This window comes from Toxotes jaculatrix, chromosome 5 (assembly GCF_017976425.1).
Source record: "Toxotes jaculatrix isolate fToxJac2 chromosome 5, fToxJac2.pri, whole genome shotgun sequence".
In the NCBI taxonomy this organism is placed as follows: domain Eukaryota; kingdom Metazoa; phylum Chordata; class Actinopteri; family Toxotidae; genus Toxotes; species Toxotes jaculatrix.
In genome coordinates this window covers 8,814,912-8,835,076 of record NC_054398.1, presented here as the reverse complement: position 1 = coordinate 8,835,076, position 20,165 = coordinate 8,814,912, and the positions used below count along the sequence as shown (strand labels likewise).

At 42.9% G+C, this 20,165-nt stretch overlaps 2 protein-coding genes across 3 annotated transcripts in view; both read left to right on the top strand.

Moving 5' to 3' along the window:
• The window catches only part of btbd11b (BTB (POZ) domain containing 11b), a 70,093-nt gene extending 60,670 nt beyond the window's left edge, over window positions 1–9,423 (top strand). Inside the window, exons 7-17 of one of the 2 annotated variants that reach the window (XM_041039208.1) lie at window positions 471–572; window positions 1,750–1,843; window positions 2,172–2,307; window positions 3,535–3,755; window positions 3,889–4,067; window positions 5,778–5,883; window positions 6,227–6,329; window positions 6,882–6,963; window positions 7,094–7,162; window positions 7,858–7,971; window positions 8,064–9,423. In XM_041039208.1, the coding sequence (XP_040895142.1) occupies window positions 471–572; window positions 1,750–1,843; window positions 2,172–2,307; window positions 3,535–3,755; window positions 3,889–4,067; window positions 5,778–5,883; window positions 6,227–6,329; window positions 6,882–6,963; window positions 7,094–7,162; window positions 7,858–7,971; window positions 8,064–8,273 (1,416 nt within the window). In that variant the 3' untranslated portion in view covers window positions 8,274–9,423. The remainder of the gene's footprint in view (window positions 1–470; window positions 573–1,749; window positions 1,844–2,171; window positions 2,308–3,534; window positions 3,756–3,888; window positions 4,068–5,777; window positions 5,884–6,226; window positions 6,330–6,881; window positions 6,964–7,093; window positions 7,163–7,857; window positions 7,972–8,063) is intronic. The other variant, XM_041039209.1, reaches the window with a different exon arrangement.
• Window positions 9,424–13,750: 4,327 nt separating this feature from the next.
• Window positions 13,751–17,399, top strand: mlc1 (modulator of VRAC current 1). The gene is made up of 11 exons (XM_041038758.1): window positions 13,751–14,008; window positions 14,546–14,635; window positions 14,835–14,888; window positions 15,020–15,121; window positions 15,254–15,355; window positions 15,480–15,551; window positions 15,640–15,756; window positions 15,882–15,938; window positions 16,587–16,709; window positions 16,880–17,041; window positions 17,322–17,399. Exons 1-11 carry the CDS (start codon window positions 13,751–13,753, stop codon window positions 17,397–17,399), a joined length of 1,215 nt encoding a protein of 404 aa, XP_040894692.1.
• The last annotated feature ends 2,766 nt before the right edge of the window (window positions 17,400–20,165 follow it).

Genomic DNA, 20,165 nt, shown 5'->3' with positions numbered 1-20,165 from the left:
TTCTTCTTTTCCCCAAAGCTGTACGAAGACAAACATTTTCCTTTGTGTTTTGCTCATGTGACTGTGTCTCATGTATGTCACACTTTCACTCAGGCTCATAGTTATTCATTTCAGCCTGACCAGAGAGATGAGCCTTAGAGAGGTCAGGTTAGAGCCTTGTCAGAGAAACCCACAGTGGAGAACAAAGAGATCAGAGTGAAACCATTAGGACGAGGCCTAACTAGACAGATCAATCCATCGTGTTCATTAGAAGGTGAACACGGTGGCAGGATGTCCTCTGGAGCCCCAGGGTTCCTAGTTAATTACTCTAGTTTCTCCTGTAGCGCTTCCTGTCCTCCCTCTCTCCTCCCTGCAGCTGCTTATTTTGTGCTCTGTAGGCCATGTAGTAGTTTTAATGGCTTCGTATCTCTCTCCCTCACCTTTCTCCCTACCCAACCTACCCGACCCACCTACCTGTGTCCCTTCCCCAGGTGCCAAACTCAGTGCACAAGCACCCCTCAGTCTTTCCCGAAACACGGCAGGCGACGCCCCTCACTTTCGCTGTGTTACACGGACATGTGCCTGTGGTGCAGGTAGTGACGTCCTCTCTCACCTGTGATTCTCTCATCATGACCTCTCGTTGTGCTTCAGCTCATGGTTGGTCATCATTGTCATTTTTGTCATCAAAGCTTCTTGGTGGTGATGATGATAATGGTTCTCCACTACGAGTTTTCTCCTGTCTCTCTTTCTTTTTATATTTTTAATTTTTCCCAATTAATGAGATGCCATTTGTGTGATGTGCCATTTTAATCTTTTTATCTTTAGTCAGTCTTTAGGTCTGAGCCGTTGTGTCGAATATAGCCTTCTCCTGTCAATTTGCATTTTTGAGTAAATGGATCAGACTCCATTTAGCGAGTGGAAAGTGGAAACGCAGCGGTCTAATTGTTATCGAACTCATTTAACTAATTCAGTTTGTCCCCTAAACGATCTGTTCATTGGATTTTGAATCATTAAATTCTAATGGAAACAGTTTAAGCCATGTTACACCACAATCTGATGTCCGAGGATATCAGACAGGAGAGAGAAGTTAGAAAAGATTAAATTCAGAGTGAAATTATAAATGTGATGTTTTTTCATTAAAGATGTGATCATTTCGCATTAAGTTTCCAAAGATATACATTATAAATGCATTTTTCATTTCAGTAGGTGACAGTTATGAATTCCAGGAGTTTGTTGAGATCATTCTCTCATTTACAAAAAATATTGTTCCCCAGTCCCCAAGTCTGCAGTATCATTTATCAGTGATAAATGTTTTGCAGCCAGTGTACGAGCAGTGTTATATGACGGCGATTTTAAATATAAAATCAGCAACAAATTATTGTTTAATTAAGAATGACGATTCAGTAAAATAATAAAACAGATTTGTGAGACCGTTTAGCCTGATATCAAATTGTAACTCATATGTAGGTAATTACAGCTGCATTTACATTTAGAAATATCAGCAAACATTAAAAGAATAGATTGACATTTTGGGAAATACACTTTCATACAAAACAAAACAAAACGAAACGAAAAAACAAAAAAAAAAACAATTTTCGTTGAACTATTCCTTTAAATAGTGGAAACATTATGAAAGAATGTCATTATCAACCTGACTCCAAATCTGACTCATTAGCCAACTGACTCTTCCTCCTCACCCTCATCTCTCTGTCTACCTCTCTCCCTCTCTCCCCCATCATATTACTCCATGTCCCCACCCGACCTCTGCAGCTGCTGCTGGATGCCAAAGCTAACGTGGAGGGGTCCCTGCAGGACGGGATGGAGAACTACACAGAGACCCCACTGCAGCTGGCTGCTGCTGCAGGTACAGACACGCAGCGTGACTCCCCCCGTCCTCTGCCTCCTGTCCAACTGTACTGTACCACACTGACAACACCAGCTGGTCATCAATAACCAGCTGATAACAACACCTGACTGTCAGTGTGATCATTGGCTGAGTTACGACTTTAGAGGCATATTTATCCTGGGGGGCTGGAAAAATAAAGACAAATAGAGGCGCACATGCAGAACCAATGATCCAGCGTTTGCCTCACTCTCATCTTTCTCGCTGTCACATTCCGGTTTAATCTTATTGGGTTTGTTTGTGTGTGGGTTTGTGTATATAAGTTTTGCCAATCGTTTTTCATGCACAGGTAACTTTGAGCTGGTGAGTTTGCTGCTGGAGCGGGGGGCCGACCCCATGGTGGGAACCATGTACCGCAATGGCATCTCCACCGCGCCGCAGGGAGACATGAACTCCTACAGCCTGGCAGCAGCTCACGGACACAGGTAGGTAACAAAACACATTAACGTCTAATCATGAATACACACTCACTGTTCATACTGCGTATATATCAAATTATCTTATTTGGGCACAAACAAAACTCAGCAGAGCATGTCCATGAAATTGACACCTCAGCTGTTGAACTTGTTTGTGTCATTAGATGTTACTGTCTGAGAATATACTGGAGAACTCCAGAAAGACTTAATGAAGTACAGTACAGTCTCAGTCTCACCTTTGTGCAGTTTGCATTAAATTTGCTACAAGTACTCTGAGAAGCATCAGCAACGTTTTACATTTGTTTAATATTAATAATCCATAACCCTGGCCTGTATGCAAATAGTTCTTTCGTAAGACTTTTTGTTTGTTATGTAATTTCTGCCAGAGCTGGTACACAACAGGTAAGTCTGTCTAACTGTGAATAAATAATAACAATAAATCAGCTTTATTTGGCAAAGGGTGTGAAATATAAGCCAGTGGGAAAAAAAATGGCCATGGCCTATCACATAAATGCTGTTGCTAATCTATCTTTCATCCTGTTTTCTCAAAATGCCACAAATATTACAGGACAGAAACAGCCAGCGTACCTACAAGGGAAGCAAACAAATCAAAACTGAATTTCTCAACAAATGCACCATTAGATTAAAAACATTGTTGCTGGACACGATTCAGCCTCCAACTTATAAATGTCAGTTTCAGTTGAAGTTAGAAGTTTTGAGGTCTTAGAAATTGGTGTAGACTGTTACATGATATCCCATCATTCATTTCTATTTCACGCCAAAATATTTCAATCGTCCATTCCACAAAGCTACAATTCTTTATAAGCTTTTCATGCCTATTTGCATAAAGTGAGCATTGTTTTCCCTAAGGATTTTTTGTTTGTTTATTGATATGCATATGGCATTTGTTTATCCAAGCATACTTGTTAATTAAAACGCAATTTTATGCAGGAATAGATATCAAAGCTGTGAGAGACAGTTCATTTCCTACTGCCCATGGTCTATCACAGTCATGACTATAACTAAATGACTGTCATATCACTTTCAAAGTACTTAGTGGTGTGTATTACTAATACAAATGCACCTGTTTTCTACAGTGTTGCCACTTTGTGGTGATTTTAGACAGGAGACAAACCATAAACCCATGAAATGAAAAGCAATTAAATAGGGTCTTGTAACCTGTGCAAACCAATCAGGTGAAATCTGTTTTCTGTTTTTGTCCTTTTGTTCTTCTAGAAACGTGTTTCGTAAGCTGTTGTCCCACACAGAGACAGGGAAGGGGGATGTCTTGTCCCTGGAGGAGATTCTGGCGGAAGGATCGGAGCTGGAAGGCAGAAGTCCGTCTCAGATTGACCTGATCCGAACAGGAAAGGCCAAACTGAAAGCCCTGAAAGAAGCCATGTACCACAGTTCAGAGCATGGGCATGTAGACATCACCATAGATATACGGAGCCTGGGTTAGTTTCTCTAAACACTTGCATGCATATTCTACAGTATCACATTGTAAAGGCTGAATTTTTACCTTCTCTGTGCACATTTGTGCGTATTTTGTGCATTTCATGTGCGTTTACCTCTGTAACCATTTCCCAGGGGTCCCGTGGACTTTGCACACTTGGCTGGAGTCTCTGCGGACGTGTTTCCATCAGCACCGCCGACCTCTGATCCAGGGTCTTCTAAAAGAGTTCAGCTGCATCGAAGAAGAGGAGTACACTGAAGAGCTCATCACGCATGGCCTGCCTCTCATGTTCCAGATCCTCAGAGCCAGCAAGGTACTGCACTGTCTGTGTCACCTGTTAAATCACATTGGTTTTTTTTTTTCAGGTACTACTGGGATCATTGTGGTAAAAAATAAATAAATAAAAGAATAGAACTTCTAAACCAAAACTCCATTTTGATCTCTGTTTTTAAAATGTTTACACATCTTTCTTCATATTTCGCTCTCCTGTCTGTTTACTGAACCACAGCATCCTCCTCCTCCTCCTCTCTTTATGTGTGATTGTCATTGGGCAGTCAAGTCATCAGCTCCACAGAAACTGACAGAACCCCAGAGGCCTACTCAATAGCAATTACCTAAAATGATAATGATTTATGATATGCCTCCTGCTCCTCTCTGTTTCTGTTCATTAGATTAGGGCTTTGTCTCATTACTTAATTTCATGATCCCCTTGATAGGTTATATTAGATCTAAAACAGCTCATCATTGTCCCATCTGGCACCTCTGTTTTATTTTGTCTTCTTTGCCCTGGCTTAGCACTGCCCTGCTGGCGTGATGAGTCTTGCTGTCAAAGCTGATATGAGGGGGAAAAAAAGACACTGCAGTGGGTACACACACACACATAAACACATAAATAAAACACACAAGCAGACCTGCAGAGACTCGCATGCATGTGCATCCCATATCGACTGGATCTCTCTCTCTCACACACTCGGGCCATGCTAGCCTTCAGTGGACTGCAGCAGTGTCAGTCCTTGTCTGTGTCTTGGCTGATGTATGGCCGGGCCAGTGACCCTCATCTCTATGAGGGCCTCAGGGGACTCCCTGGCACTGTTTGCCCCACCATGAGGACCAGAGACATCAAGGTACAGGCCGTTCATCTTTCCTCTGGTCTGCTGTCTCAACCACAGACTGTGGTCTCAGCCCACTGAAAACTTCATTCAGCAGTTTCGCTTCTAGTTTGCCCTTCAGTTTAACTATAAATCTCTGTCACACATATTGTTTCCGGTTGGTGAATTGTGGGGGGAAATTGCAGAAATGCATATTTGTTCCTGGTGGAATAGGTGCCTCTGAATAGCTGTTTGTTGGCGTCACGCCTCAGTAAGAGCAAGCAGCCTGACTGCACACGTGGGGTTTGTAGTGTTGCGCACCACTGCTGCATCTGAATGGCACTACCACCTCTTTTCTCCCTCAGTTTTACCACCACACACACACACACACACACACACACACACACACACACACACACACACACACACACACACACACACACACACACACACACACACACACACACACAAGAGGAAATAAGAGGAAAGTTAGGCACGTAAGGGTAAGAAAATCTCACTCTGTCTCACTCTCTTTCCTTTCTCTCTTTTTCTCACACTCCTACGGTATAGGGTTCTCCATCACAGTAATCTCTGAGGAACTGGGGGTGTAGGAAATAAGCCTGGGATTCATCTGATCCCCTTTCAAAGGTGTGAGAGTAGACTCAAATATGTGATTTTTTGGAACATCTGCTTGAATAAAGCCAATGCTGAGCTTGATAAAAGGCCACAGAAGTGTAACTTCTCTCCCTCTGTTGATAATTGTGTCAGGGGATGTTTGTGTAGGAGAGGAGCGTCAACAGCGTGTGCATGTGTTCTTGCATAACACGGACTCCTGAATGTTACACACGCAGGCAGACCTGCAGAGCTGAGCAATGCCCGTCCAAGCAGCTCTCCTCACCCTCCGTTGTTTTGCCTCTCTGCCTGTGTTTTGTCAGAATGAGGTGATCAGCCAGCAGCTGTCTACAATCTTCACCCAGTGTTACGGCCCTTACCCCATCCCCAAACTGGCAGAGATCAAGAGGAAGCAGACGTCTCGCCTGGGTGAGACCCTGCCTTTATCATTTTTATTATTTTTGTTACTATAAAATCTGTGCTGTTTAATAGTGTAAAGAAAATACAGCATTAATGCAGCATAAAAAAATCTTTGATGTATTTTACTAGTACATGTTTGATACTGTAAATGAAAAGTGCACATAATGCCATCTAGTGTTCAGAGAGTGGAACAAAAATTGTAAAAATAAAAAAAAAGTAAACATACTGACAATGTGTAGCTGAAATGTGTTTAGAATGGGTAGTAAGGCTAAGTTGTACACCCCGTTTCTTTGTTTTTCTTTTCTATGATTATCAGAAAAACATCACGTTTTTCTGACCATATGTCTTGCAGACCCTCACTTCCTGAACAATAAGGAGATGTCAGATGTGACCTTTTTGGTGGAGGGGAAACCTTTTTACGCCCACAAAGTCCTGCTCTTCACGGCTTCCAACAGGTATGTGTGTGCGCACCAGCTTTCAAAATACACAAGCACAGGAAATTTACATATGCAATAAACAGGATTCTGTTATATATGGTGAGATATGTAAGGCTAAGTTGGGCGCTCTGAGATATGTACATTTCTTTCTGCTGATGCATAAAGTCATTTTAGCCTGCCCCTGGGACATATACAGGATGTCCATTTCACTCTTTTGTCATGTTACATTGTCGATAACCAGTCAGTCCTGTCATATAGTGAAGAGAAATGACACATCACTCAGATGTGTTGCTGACATTATGTCCTCAGAGAAAACATCAAATAACGCATGAAAACTCATTTCACCACTACTAACTCATTACTGGGTTACATGGTTTATTTGAGGCTTATTGTTCTCTATGCTGTAAGTGGCTGTGTACTGTAGTATTCAGGTTTATTCCCATTCACGGTGTTAGGAACATGATTAAATTATTACCTAAATACCTAAGACTAAATTATAGTAAGACTTATCTTTCCGGGCCAAGGCTGTAATATTTCTCTTTTTTTTTACGTTCCTTTCTTTCTCTCAAGGTTCAAATCTCTTCTTGCAAACAGACCTTGTGGTGAAAACACGTGCATTGAAATCAGCAATGTCAAATATCATATTTTTCAGGTAATATATTTACTATAAATAAAACTTTTAAATTACACTTGAACCACATACTCATACTACATCCTTTTATAAATTTCTACTGTATTTATGTTTGTGTAGGAGCTGTGTAATGTGTGTTTTTTCCTTTCAGCTGGTGATGCAGTATCTGTACTGTGGAGGAACAGAAGCTCTGCACATCAGAAACACTGATGTTATGGAGGTTAGGTCTTTATCCTGAATTTCATCACAATGATGGAAGTTGTGTTATATACGGTAAAATATGGGTGTTTATGCTACAAAACATTTCATTATGTCAATGTCCACTATGGATACACAGAAGCAGTTCGAGTTAATGATTATTGTCAATTGTAAGTCAGGATTGCTGGTATCAGCACTGGCAGGGAGGACCCGAACACAGACACACAAGGCAGGCTGATGAAGTAAAGTAACTTTTAATGAAAAATAACAGGCTTGCAGGCAGATGGATGAACAAACAGGCAGATGGGTCAGTAAGCAGGCGGGCAAACAAGCAGGAACATGCAACAGGTAAAACAAAACTCAGGTAGATGGCACAAAGGAAAGCACGTAAAAACAAATGTTGGATGAACCCACAAGGAACTGATGAAAAAGGTGATTTTAAATACAGGCTTGGATGCTGATGGAACTGGGATCAGATGTGTGAGTGAGGAGGGAAACTCATAAAATTACAAATGTGGAACAGGTGAGCAAGTGGAATCATAGACAGAAAAAAAAGTCTGGAGACACCTGGTGGATAGATGGAGAATGGCAGATTTGGGGAAATGAAGGGGAGAACACGACTTGGGAGAATTGAACAGGGGCTGGAGACGGGGGCCGAGGGAAACTGGGAAGCAGACCGTGACAGTGTGATATTAATTGCGTGCGGTTTTATTGCAGCTTCTGTCTGCAGCCAAGTTCTTCCAGCTGGAGGCGCTACAGAGGCACTGCGAAATTATCTGTTCCAAGAACATCAACACAGAAACTTGTGTGGAGATCTACAACCACACCAAGGTGCGATCAGAATTCGAAATTCTCGCTGATGCTCAGAAAGTATGCATTTTCACAGAGCAAAAAACAACCTGTTCTCCCCTTTTTTATTACAGTTTCTTGATGCTCCAGACCTGGCATCCTATATAGAGGGCTACTTCCTGAAGAACATGGTAATCTTGATCGAGTTGGAGCCTTTTAAGCAGCTGCTGTACGACGCTCCTCCGGATAGCCCTGGCTGTGACATCCTACAGGACCTGGAGAAAACCCTGGCCACCCGCATCCATTCCATCCACCTGTCCTCCTCCAAGGGATCCATTGTCTGATCTCCTTACCCTTGCTGAACACAGGAACAGAGAATATTTATCAGAGTGATATCAGAGACATGACACTGTACTGAGATGCATCCGAGTGACGGATCATTTCAAGAGTAAAATAGGACTCGTGGACTGTCTGGTTACAATCTTTGTCTCTGTGAAGCTTATCAGTTGCTAATATGCTTCTTGTTATCTTAGCAAAGATGGTTACAAGTTTGTCTGTCTGCCTTGTTGATATCTTGTCTACTACGAATTAACACATGATGACTGTCATTAGATAGCTGTATTATGCCACAGTTTGCCAATAACATCCAGTACTGTAACAACGTCCATCAGGAATCTCTCGGCTAAGTAGTACACTATGCGTGTTACGGGACTTGGGAAACTCAGAGGAAGGGATGCAAACAACTGTAGTCGGAGCATCTGAATACATGGTTCTGTGTATTCAAAAGACTAACAACAGAACAGAACAACTTTAGCGTAATGTGATAAGCCATCAGTGTATCCCTTCCTGGCCGTGAGGAAGAACTGCTGCCTCACGTTGTGATTATTTGCTTAAACATCTGGACCTGTGCAGAGTAATTAATTTGTATATTTGTCAGTCACTTAGCATTATCTGTGCTGATTACTCTTTAAAGCCAAACAAGTAAAACAACTGACAAGTACCTGTAATGTGACCGATGCAAAAAAGGGGACTTCTCTCATCAAGGGACTTTGGGCAACTGGGTGGGAAAGAGGGCTTTTCCTTCCTTGGCTACTGTGTACATATTGTTCATAATGACTAAAAACAAACAGAGTTATTGATCATGTAAGTTAATGTATATAGCCACAGATGTTTTCTCATGCGTGTTACTGTTGGATATCGCTGTAAAAACAAGAAGCTCATCTTTGAAATATCTGTGTCTAAATGTTGCATGTCAGAGGGATGACTGTGTTTTGGTTTTTCCGTTTGGACCGTCTGAAGATTACACTGAGGAGCTGCTTTCACACCTGGATGAGAATAGCTTTGTCATCAGCATGGGTCACTATAAACGTGTAGCAGTCAAATGGTGTCGTCATTTCATGTGTGAGAGGCTCCAGGCCTGTTGTTAGTCCTGAACTGGGAACGTTATGCTGTTTAGCTGTTCTCCAGGGATTGTGAAACCACATGACTTGTATATGTGTGACTTGATATATCTTTCCTCTATAAAGATTAATATAAAGAGTACTATGAATACGCTCTTAGATATCACTGTCTGGCTCAAAAAAAAAAAAAAAAACACCCGCATGGGGGACATCTATTATTCCGTTTGATGTGAAATTTTTTAGGGTGTCCTGTTTCTCCGCGGCTAAAAGGTTAGCTCTCAGCTGGGAGGTGGCACCCAACTGCACACAAGCCAGTGCAGTCTGGGATAAATAGCCTGAAATCAGTGACAACTTGAACAATGAGTTCCTTATTCACAGCACACTCATTTACGGAGCCCCAAAACTGACACAGTGTCATAATAAAACTAAATCAGCCAGAGGATGTAATCTTAATTATCCTTTGCCTCAAGTAGGTTACACACACACAGGATTTGGTCAGTTTCAAGGCTCCATACTCTCATGATAAAGGGATGGAAGCAGTTCGCAGATATGCCTGAAAGCTCAAAGAGGTGGAGCTGCAGAGGGGGTGTCACAGTCAGAGAGGGAGACAGACAGATGGGTGTAAAGGAAATCAGAGGGGAAAAGAGGAATCAGACATAAAGTATGTACACCTGTGTGGAGGTGACAGAGAGAATCAAAGCCGTGCTGAGAGAACAGAACTATCCTTGTTCTTTTAAGGTCCACTCTCTTGTAAAAAAGAAAAAAAAAGGGTAAAAGCAAAGCAGTGAACACCGTGTGTGTGTCCCTCTGGACTGCTGTAGACCGTGAGATGCTGCTGAAGAGATTTCCTCTCCCACTTCTCATGCAGACATACACTCTGCATCGATTTCAAATAACTGTCAAAAGATTCATAATGCCAGTGGACGATATCTATTTTTAATTAGGCATTTGTGCCCCAGGCTTTGTGCTACAGAGAAACCCGAGTGCCAAGCATGATACTGATATTCATTTTTCTTTGTGTGACATAAATGTCAGGGGCAGCAAGATGGGTTTGATTAGTTTGTTTGCCCAGTGTTTTTTCTTTGTTTTTGTTTTTTTGTTTTTTTATTTTAGATGTTTATGAAATGGTAAGCTCTTACAATCAAATTAGTGGGAGCAAACAATTTAGTCCAGACAAGCTTTTCCGAATATTTTCCATTCACAGCTATTGAATAGTGTCTCATTTAATCAGTGTTCCTCTTTAATGGCTCCAGAGGACTGTTGCAACATACTTTTCTTTCTTTGAGTGTGTACGTTATTTGCAGTGTGTGTGTGTGTGTGTGTGTGTATGTGTGTGTGTGTGTGTGTGTGTGTGTGTGTGTGGAGTGGAGAAATTAGAATGGCGAGGGACGGGGTGACAGCAGTTGTTAAGGAGTCACCATGGTTACCGCCGCCTAAGAACAATCATGTCGAGCTGAGAATGCTTCGCTGTGTTAAAGACTGAATGGAATCCTGAGGTGCACATACATGTACATGCTTATACACTGACACAGTGAACACACACTCACGCGCGCTCACAAGATGTCGTCATCAATGGGATTTGCTCCTGAATGAGTTGTTCGGAGATTCTGATTTGAAGTAGAAATTATCCATCATCACATTAGTCAGACATGAGACCATGAGATTAAGCCGTGGAAATGTCTCTGTTGCTTCTTTTCTAAAGCGCTGCTGGGCATCTTAATTTACTGGGCTGTGAACTGCAAGTAGAGCACTAAGTAACCACAAGGGAAGTTGTGAGGGTAGCTCCACAGGGGGACACATTCAGCTACATAAAGACAAAACCAACTGTTTTGACACCGTACATGATGGCATTTGTGTGATTTTGTCTTTGTGGCTGCCTCATTTCTTTTGCTATGTGGGAATTTCTAAACACATAACTTTGAGTGTTGTCATGCGTAGAGCTCAGAACATCTTTTGTTCTTGTTTTGCGAGTAGGTTGATGTGCATGTGTGTGTTGTGTGCGTGAGCAAATGGGAGGGTAAAAGGGGTGTTTGCCCTGCTAACTCTGCCCCCAGCGCGAGCCCCTTCGTCCTCCCCCTTGTTGTCATGCACAGGCGCTCTCCCTTTGGCACCAAGTAGGCTGGCAGCACAAGAGCCGTGTGTTTTAGCTCCACGCTTTGAAGGACTCAAAAAAACTTTTCAGAACTGCTTCTGAGAAACGTCGTGTAAAGGGAGAGGGAGAGAAGAGAGGAGGAAAGTGGGGGTGAAAGTGAGTGTAAGTGTGAAGGAGAGAGAGAGAGAGAGAGAGAGAGAGAGAGAGAAATGGGGAACAGAGGGAGCTGCAGACAAAAAGACGCCGTCTTCCCTGTGGTGGTTTGATCTCAGTTGCTGAAGGATACCTTTGTTGGACAGTATCTGAGGAGATTTTGCAAGAGACTCAACAACAGGTGAGTATGGAGGGAGGAATATGTGGAAAAGAAGCAGTGAAAGATGGAATAAGAGGTCAGACAAAAAGGAGGGGGTTGTTGTTGTAATACTGCAGGATAAGTAGCCAAATGGCTTGTTTTCTTTTACTTTTCATTGTTTTTTCTTGAAATCCTACATTGGAGAACTCTGATTTCCGTCTTCATTCTGAAATAAAGTTGTTGGGCCTCTTGTTGATATTAGTCATGAGGAAACAAGCTGAAAATAGGTTAAAGGGCAGACACAGGACCTGAGTCCTCTAAGGCTACGGGTCCGGACGGAATCAGCTCCAGGCTCCTCAAATCCTGTGCAGACCAGCTCTGTGGGATTGCGGGGCATGTCTTCAACCTCAGCCTGAAGTTGGGAAGAGTTCCACAGCTGTGGAAAACATCCTGTGTGGTACCGGTGCCTAAGACAGCGCACCCGAACCACCTCTTCAATAACTATAGGCCTGTGGCACTTACATCACACTTGATGAAGACACTGGAGCGACTAGTACTCTCCCATCTCCGCCCCCTGGTGAGGCCGTCGATGGACCCATTGCAGTTTGCCTACCAGCCTGGTATTGGAGTGGAGGACGCTGTCATCTTCCTCCTGCACAGAGCTCTCTCTCACCTGGAGAAGCCCGGCAGCACTGTGAGGATCATGTTTTTCGATTTCTCCAGTGCCTTCAATACCATACAGCCGCTGCTCCTGAGGGACAAGCTGGAACACTCGGGAGTGGATCACCACATCTCGACCTGGATACTGGACTACCTCACCAACCGCCCACAGTATGTGAGGACAAAGGACTGTGAGTCTGACATGGTGGTCAGCAGTACAGGGGCTCCACAGGGAACAGTCTTGGCTCCTTTCCTGTTCACCCTGTACACGGCAGACTTCATGTACAGGACAACCAACTGCCACCTGCAGAAGTTCTCCGATGACTCTGCCATCGTCGGCCTCATCACAGACGACGATGACAGGGAGTACAGAGAACTGATCCAGGACTTCGTGGACTGGTGTCGGCGGAATCACCTCCAGATCAACTCAGGGAAAACCAAGGAGCTGGTGGTGGACTTCCGCAGACGCAGCCACCCCCCCCCAACACCAGTGAACATCCAGGGAACGGACATTGAGAGTGTGGTCTCTTACAGGTACCTGGGTGTTCACCTGAACAATAAACTGGACTGGACTGATAACACTAATGCCCTATACAAGAAGGGTCAGAGCAGGCTCTACCTTCTTAGGAGACTCAGGTCCTTTGGAGTGCAGGGGGCGCTCCTCAGGTCCTTCTTTGACTCTGTTGTGGCATCAGCCGTTTTCTATGGTGTGGTCTGCTGGAGCAGCAGCATCTCTGCGGCGGACAGGAAGAGACTGGACAAACTGATCAGGAAGGCCAGCTCAGTCCTGGGTTGCTCCCTTGACCCAGTGCAGGTGGTGGGAGAGAGGAGGATGGTAGCAAAGCTATCATCAATCATGGTGAATGAGTCCCACCCCATGCAGGACACACTGACTGCACTGAGCAGCTCCTTCAGTGAGAGGCTTCTTCACCCCAAGACAGTGAAGGAGCGTTATCGCAGGTCCTTCCTTCCTGCGGCTGTTAGACTGTACAACCAGCTGTGCTGAGCAAACCACATGCACAAAACCACTTGCACACATACTCTGTTCTGGACTTAATAACTGGTGCTTTATGTGCAGCCTTCTTCTTCTTCTTTTTCATACTGTTTGCTGTTTATAGTATTTATTATTACTGTGTATTATTGTGTAAATCCTGAGTGTTTTTTCTGCTGCTGTAACAGTGCAATTTCCCCATTGTGGGACTATTAAAGGTTTATCTTATCTTATCTTATCTTAACTGGGCCGCTGCAGAAAATGAATAAAAATCTCCTTTGTAGTTTCTTCTTGTTTTTGAAATTTCACTTTTGGATTTTTTTCCTCTCCCAGAGGCTGTAACCACCACTGATCATTTCCCAATCTATCCAACGCTTGTTTCAGAGATGCAGCGCGAGGAGCTGTCAGCCAGAGAGGAGTTCACCTACAGCCACGTGTCCACCCTGGAAAGAGGCGGAGGGACGCTGGGACGACGGGGCGACAGGGGATCGGAAAGAAGGCCAGATAGGGGGGAGAGGGATAGACCTGAACGAGACAGCTACACAGTGGACGTGAGGGCCAGTGACCTGCAGCTGGCCCAGCCGGAGCCTCTAAAGCACCCCTGCTTCAGCTACAGGGCCTGGCTCTACAGTGTCCTCATAGGGGTGAGAGGAAAGACGGTCAGGGAGAGTTACAAAGGAGGCACACTACAGGATTCACCTTTTTAGTCCATAAAACACAAATTTAAAAGGTTGGGGTAATGGAGTCATTTCTGCTGAGAGAGTATCCCAGTCTTGAAAATTTGAGTGAGATGGCAACAAGAAATCTTGTTTTGTCCTTCCACAGAAGAAACACACAATAATACAATAATACAATAATACATGTGTCCAGATTACTCAAGCTCCAATCAATTGCATTACAATATCAAAGCACTACAATGTCAAAAGATGGAAATGGATCTTTAGAAAAGTGTGTGAGCATTTAATCAGAGGAGATAAATAAAACTTGCAGACTTTATAAAAGTGGATATGAATGGATATGACGGAGCTGCTCCCTGTTAGTATTTCAACAGTGAGCAGTTTTTTCTTTTCATGTGTATTGTGTTACATCAGATTTATGTATTTTCTTTTAATGTGTGTGTGTTGAATGCATAAATGAGCATCTGTATTTGTATGTGCACGCATGCCTGTGTGTGCCCTCAGGGTAGTCTCCTCATCACATCTGGATTCTCTCTGTACCTGGGAAATGTGTTCCCTGTTGCCATGGACTACCTGCGCTGCGCTGCAGGCTCTGTAAGTGACCAGTCACTTAGCATGCAAGTGTAATCTCAGTCACATTTACATGCTGATATTTCCTCTCTACCTTTACCGTAGATTAATGAGTTTATACACAATGTTTAGATTAGACTGATGTCAAAATGCCAGTATCACCTAATTTTTCAGGCAGCTTCTGAATAGATAAATGAGCCTGCTCATTTGTTGTTCTTCACAGGGCCTCCCTGCAGCCATAGCTAGTTTTGCCATTGCCAAGAACAGACATGTTGCAGTGAGTAAACAATGAACACATCAACAGCTCAAGAGATAATTGTCTTTCAGAGGGTTTTTAATTGAATTTCCTTGAGACAATCCATGCTAGATACTAATGCGGATCTTGTGATTTCTTGTTTTTTTTTTAAGGTGTCAGATTTCCAAGTGGTTTATGTATCCACCTTTGCTGTGACAACCACATGCCTGGTTTGGTTTGGTTGTAAACTGGTCCTGAACCCCTCTGCTGTCAATGTAAATCCCTCATAGTAACATGAGAAGAACTATCAATGACTTGGTTGCATTTCAAAGCTGTTTTTTCCCCCTCTTTCCTTTCATCAGTCTTCTGCTTTCATATCTCAGCCCTCCTGCTCTGTCTGTTCTCAGATCAACTTTAACCTCATCCTGATGATTTTGCTGGAGGTGTTGATGGCCAGTACTGTCATCCTGTCAGCCCGCTCTGCAGAGGACTGCTGCTGCCACAGAAAGGTGTGTGTGTACATGAGTGATTGATTACTTTTGTTACCCCATCTGATGTCTCTCCCCTCTTGCTCTCCCTCTTGCTTTCAATCTTCCACCTTAACTCCTCTCACTCTTTCCTTCCATCCTCCAGCAGGTGACATATGACAGACCTGTGGTTATAACGCCTGCAGTGTTTCCCACTCGACTCCTTAAAGCATATTCTGTGAGTACTTTTCAGTTTCACTGCATACAGTGTTGCTGTCTGGTTCCAATACGTCTATTTATGAATTAATGACAAGTGTCTCTAATAGGTGATCGAAGTGATCGTGGGAATCTCTGCTGTATTTGGAGGCATTATTGCCCTCAACATGGACGCTTTGCTACCAGGTCCCTACTTGTCTGTCACATTTTTCTGGATCCTTGTGGCTGTAAGTTGTCCTTACTAAAGCTTACTTTCCATTATGACAGAGACTGCAGCTCAGAATGATAACTAAAATCCATCCATCACAGGTCTTATCGCATAACTTTGTGTCTGTTCTTTAATCCTTTGCAGTGTTTTCCCAGTGCTATTGCAAGCCATGTTGTGTCAGAATACCCCAACAAATGTCTGGTGAGTACAAGTCAATATTCTAGTTGCGGGAGGCCCAGTCTTGCTCTTGTCAGAGTCTCCTGATGTCTTGATGTACAGTGATGCAGGGGAGCGCTCTGTGTTGGCACTGTTGTACCTCAGGGACGCTTTTAACACTGTAGACCACAGTATCCTAATTGTCAGACTTAGGCAGTGGGTGGGTATCTCTGGGTCAGCCCCAGTGTGGTTCTCCTCCTTGCCTTTCAGACAGGAGTCTCCCAGTTACTGTCGGCAACATTCATCTGAAACCCTACATTGTGGTGTGTCCCAAGGTTCTGTCTTGGGTCCCATGCTGTTTCTCTTGGACATACTAAATCACCCCTTTGATATGTAGTTGTCACTATGGACCAGGTACTGACTCTTGACCAACTTACACTAGACCTTAAACTAAAGGTGCTTTTTTAGGTTGTGGCTCCTACTTTAGAACACACACTTAAGATCTATGAACAGTGTGGACACCAAAAAAGCAGCTCAAGGACAAGGATTTTTTAAAATGTATTACTCAGTTATACAAACTGGATCTGTTTCCCTTTTTCTTCTGGGTCTACAACCTTTTTTCTTTTCTTTTTTTTAATCTGCTCCCTTTTAATCTCATTTCCTCTTTTTCTCTCTTTTCCTGGTGTTTCTCAGGTGGAGGTACTGATTGCCATCAGCAGTGTAACGTCTCCCCTGCTCTTTTCAGCCTCCGGCTTTCTCTCTTGCAGTGTGATCAGCTTTATTGAAATCTTTCTGCATGATGTGCCCGCAGCCAAGGTGAGCTTAATGAAGTGAAAATTCACCGTAGTATGGAATCTGCAGGTTTCTGCCTTGACCTCCTTTTGCATGAAAAATACAGGAAGGAAAACTGTGAAACTGAGTTATGAGAAATTTTACTCAGAATAATAATCTTATTTCACCTTCATGCATGTGTCTGTGTGGTCCAGCAATCATACGACATCCTGCTGCTGATTCTGATGGTGTTGCTGCTGGTGCAGGCAGTTCTAACTTCAGCCACTGTGGTGCACTGTGCCTCCTACAAGAGTCAGCTCCGCATGGGGGCTCCAGAGAGCGAAGACAGCATGCACACCCTGACCCGTTACTATGAGGTAAGGCAGGCAAAAGCAGGAGACTTGAATGCAAATGGACAAATCTGTCTTTTTTCTCTACTTGTCCCTATGTGATATGATACAATTAATTCTGTCAACTCACTAGCTGTAGCTCATGTAAACGGCACGTTAGTATGACAACAATAAAAAATTAGTGAGCGAGACACATACGCAAAATGACATTGTGCTTCTCATTCTTCACACGCCATTTATTAGCGTTTTTGTCATGTTTCCCCTTCCACATATTTTGTCTCTGTCCTATCCCGTTTTGCTCCCTCAGCAGCAAGCATCCAATGGAACACAGGATTTCGACAAAGACAGAGCCTGGAAGGCAGTTGTGGTCCAAATGGCTCAGTGAACAGTTCTACAGTTCAAGGAGACGTTTGATGAGAAGTGGGAGCAAAAGCAGGAATAAAACAAACTCTGGAAGCTGTAAGCACACAAGTACAATCCCGACACAGAGAACATTAGAAGACAGAGCAGCTGTAAAGGTGCAGAAGAAAGGGAAAGATGAGAAAGAAATCAGAGAGAGGAAAAGAGAAAGAAGTTTAAAAGATTGCAAGGCAGATAATAGGATTTTTTATTTGTATTTGATGAAGATATTTGCATAGATAATGCTCTGGGCACTTTGCTTTGATTCTGTTTTCTGGGTTTTTATAATTGTGGCCTGCTTACTATAGTGAGGAGCGGCATTGTTTGGGCTGGGAATCGAACCTTTCTCTGTTGTTTAATAAGCTCAAGTATTTTTACGTTATTTTTTACGCATCATGTAGGTACAATGAGCATTCACGTGTTTTTGTGTTCAGCAACAAAAATGATCCAAGCACTTAGGCTCACACAGGTTCAAGTTTAAAGTTTTATGGTGTCTCAGAATATTTATCTTTGCTAAATTTGAATTCATTCTGGGTTGAATAGATGCAGTCTCGTCAGAAACATTGTCAAGGCTTTGCTGTGGGAGGAAAAGCATGTCAATATATATAAAAATACAGCGCAACACATCCAACTCAGTGCATGTTTTTATGTGGTTTTCTTTACATCTTCTTTACACGTGTGGTGGCTTATCACCTGCCTTGGGCTCAGTTTATTCTAAGATACCAACCTGTCATAGCCTCATGAGGTCTTGAAACAAACACATTTATGAAACAGGTTTGCACAGATGCAAATGATCCTAAAACAACTCATGAAATGTGTTTAAGTAGCTGACACTGTTCTCTGCAGTTTTTCTTTTCAAATAGTGAACAGTGACTTTTCTTAGCACTCGCATGACTATAGGTTAGATTTTGTTCAGTGCGTAGGCATCTTTGGTGTCGTCTGGTGTGCAGCCACGTGGCAGCAGTTTATTAAAAGAGAGCTGATCCATTACTGCAGAGGTATAGCATTAACTTCTGTAAAGTCTCTTAACTGAAATTCTGTATTGTATAGAACAATAAAATGTTTGTAAATGCATGTAAAGCTGTGTGTGTGTTATAGTTTATGGCTGCGTTTCTTGCTGCTTAATGTGGCCAAGCAGGCAATAAATACCTATATCACTAATTGCTTGCATCCTAAAATAACTTCCCAGGAAATGTTGCTCAGTTTCTGTCCTATTTTTAGATGTCAAGCTGTGATGTATAGATTCCAGGTGATTATTTATGTGAATGATAACCAAAAAACATCCTCACCCATGCTTTCTTCTTTAGAAATGAGAACAGTGCTCTGCTAATTGTCATACTCTAATTTATTTGCTGTACCAGTTTACTTCATTTCCTTCTTCTGTAAATTTACTCCCATCCTTCTGCTTCAGTCTGTGTTAGATGTTGCACTTGATGCATTCTTATTAATATGGATCCATTTCTCTCCCTTACATTCAAGATTATTTCTCAAAAGGCCTGAAACACTGAACAAACGTGGCATTCACTGAAGTTATTAGATGATTATAGGCCAAGCCTCAAATGCATTTCTAAACAGTTTTTGTTTGCCAAAATTTGAAACGTACTCAGTGGCCACTTCATCAGGTACAACTGTAAAGTCTAAGGCAATCCAATGCAACTCTTCTGCCATAAAGGTGAGGTGATCGTCAGTGGTGCTGTGGTGCAGGGCTGAGTATGTCAGTACAGTGTAAGTATGAGCCCAGTAATAAATATATAATTGAATTTACACATTTCCAAGTATGTCAGCAAAAACTCAACATTGTCAGCTTTGTAATGGTAGAATTTTATCACAGACGTGTGGTAATGAATTATAACAGATTGAGCAGCTGCACCTAATAAAGTGGGCACTGGGTGTATCTTGTATTTCTTAACTATATGCTGTTTGCATTCTTCCTACCACCATGACAGAAAGCAGGAGGAAGCCGTATCACATCTTAGACATGAACATCACCGACGGAGAGAGAGAGAGGGGGAGAGAGAGACTATATTTGGAAGCAGACCTAGTGAGGAGCGGCTTCCCTAACCGGCGGAAACCGGCTTGAGGAAAAAACTGACTTGTGGCTCAGTCCAGCTGACGAACGACGGGGGCGCGCTCACGGAGACTTGTAACAAGCAACAAGAATCCCAGCAGAGAGTCAGAGGGATGCTGCAGCTTCTGAAGCTGCTGTGAAACGGTCTCTGTTCAGCAGTGATGTACTGGTAAACCAACAGGTAATCTGTGTCCTCATCCCAAAACACTACATCCACTTATAATAAAGTTAAACCAGTTCATTTATGCTCCTTCCCTAAAAGGCCTCCCTCTAACTATGATTTGGTCTCTATATTCACACAGGCCTGTGTTACTATTACAAGCAGCCCATACAATTAAAAAAGGTGGTCTTCCACAAGGCTTTACTTTATTAGGAACTTGAGTTTAGTTTACACTGCATGGATGCTCAAATTAAAAAAAAAAAGAAAAAGAAAGAAAGAAAGAAAAGAAAGGGAAGAAGTGAGTCCGGATACCCAGATGCTCGCCACACCCAGTGAGTTTGAATGACAGACATCTTTCCCATTCGTTGTTTGCATCCATAGATGACGGGCAGGCTGGATAAACCTATCAACATGACTATAAAAGCCTGCCCCTGCCTTGTAGTTAGGTTGTGGACTGAAGAGTGGCTCTGAATAGAGGATTTGAGTAGTGTTTGCCGGTCTGTAGTTATTCACCTATAGCCAAG

Bases quoted from the DNA above. Each gene is read 5' to 3' on its own strand.
- mlc1 (XM_041038758.1), top strand. From the start codon at position 13,751: ATGCAGCGCGAGGAGCTGTCAGCCAGAGAGGAGTTCACCTACAGCCAC. The intron at 15,757-15,881 runs GTAAGTTGTCCT...AATCCTTTGCAG, and splicing joins TTTTCTGGATCCTTGTGGCT to TGTTTTCCCAGTGCTATTGC. The intron at 16,710-16,879 runs GTGAGCTTAATG...TGTGTGGTCCAG, and splicing joins ATGATGTGCCCGCAGCCAAG to CAATCATACGACATCCTGCT.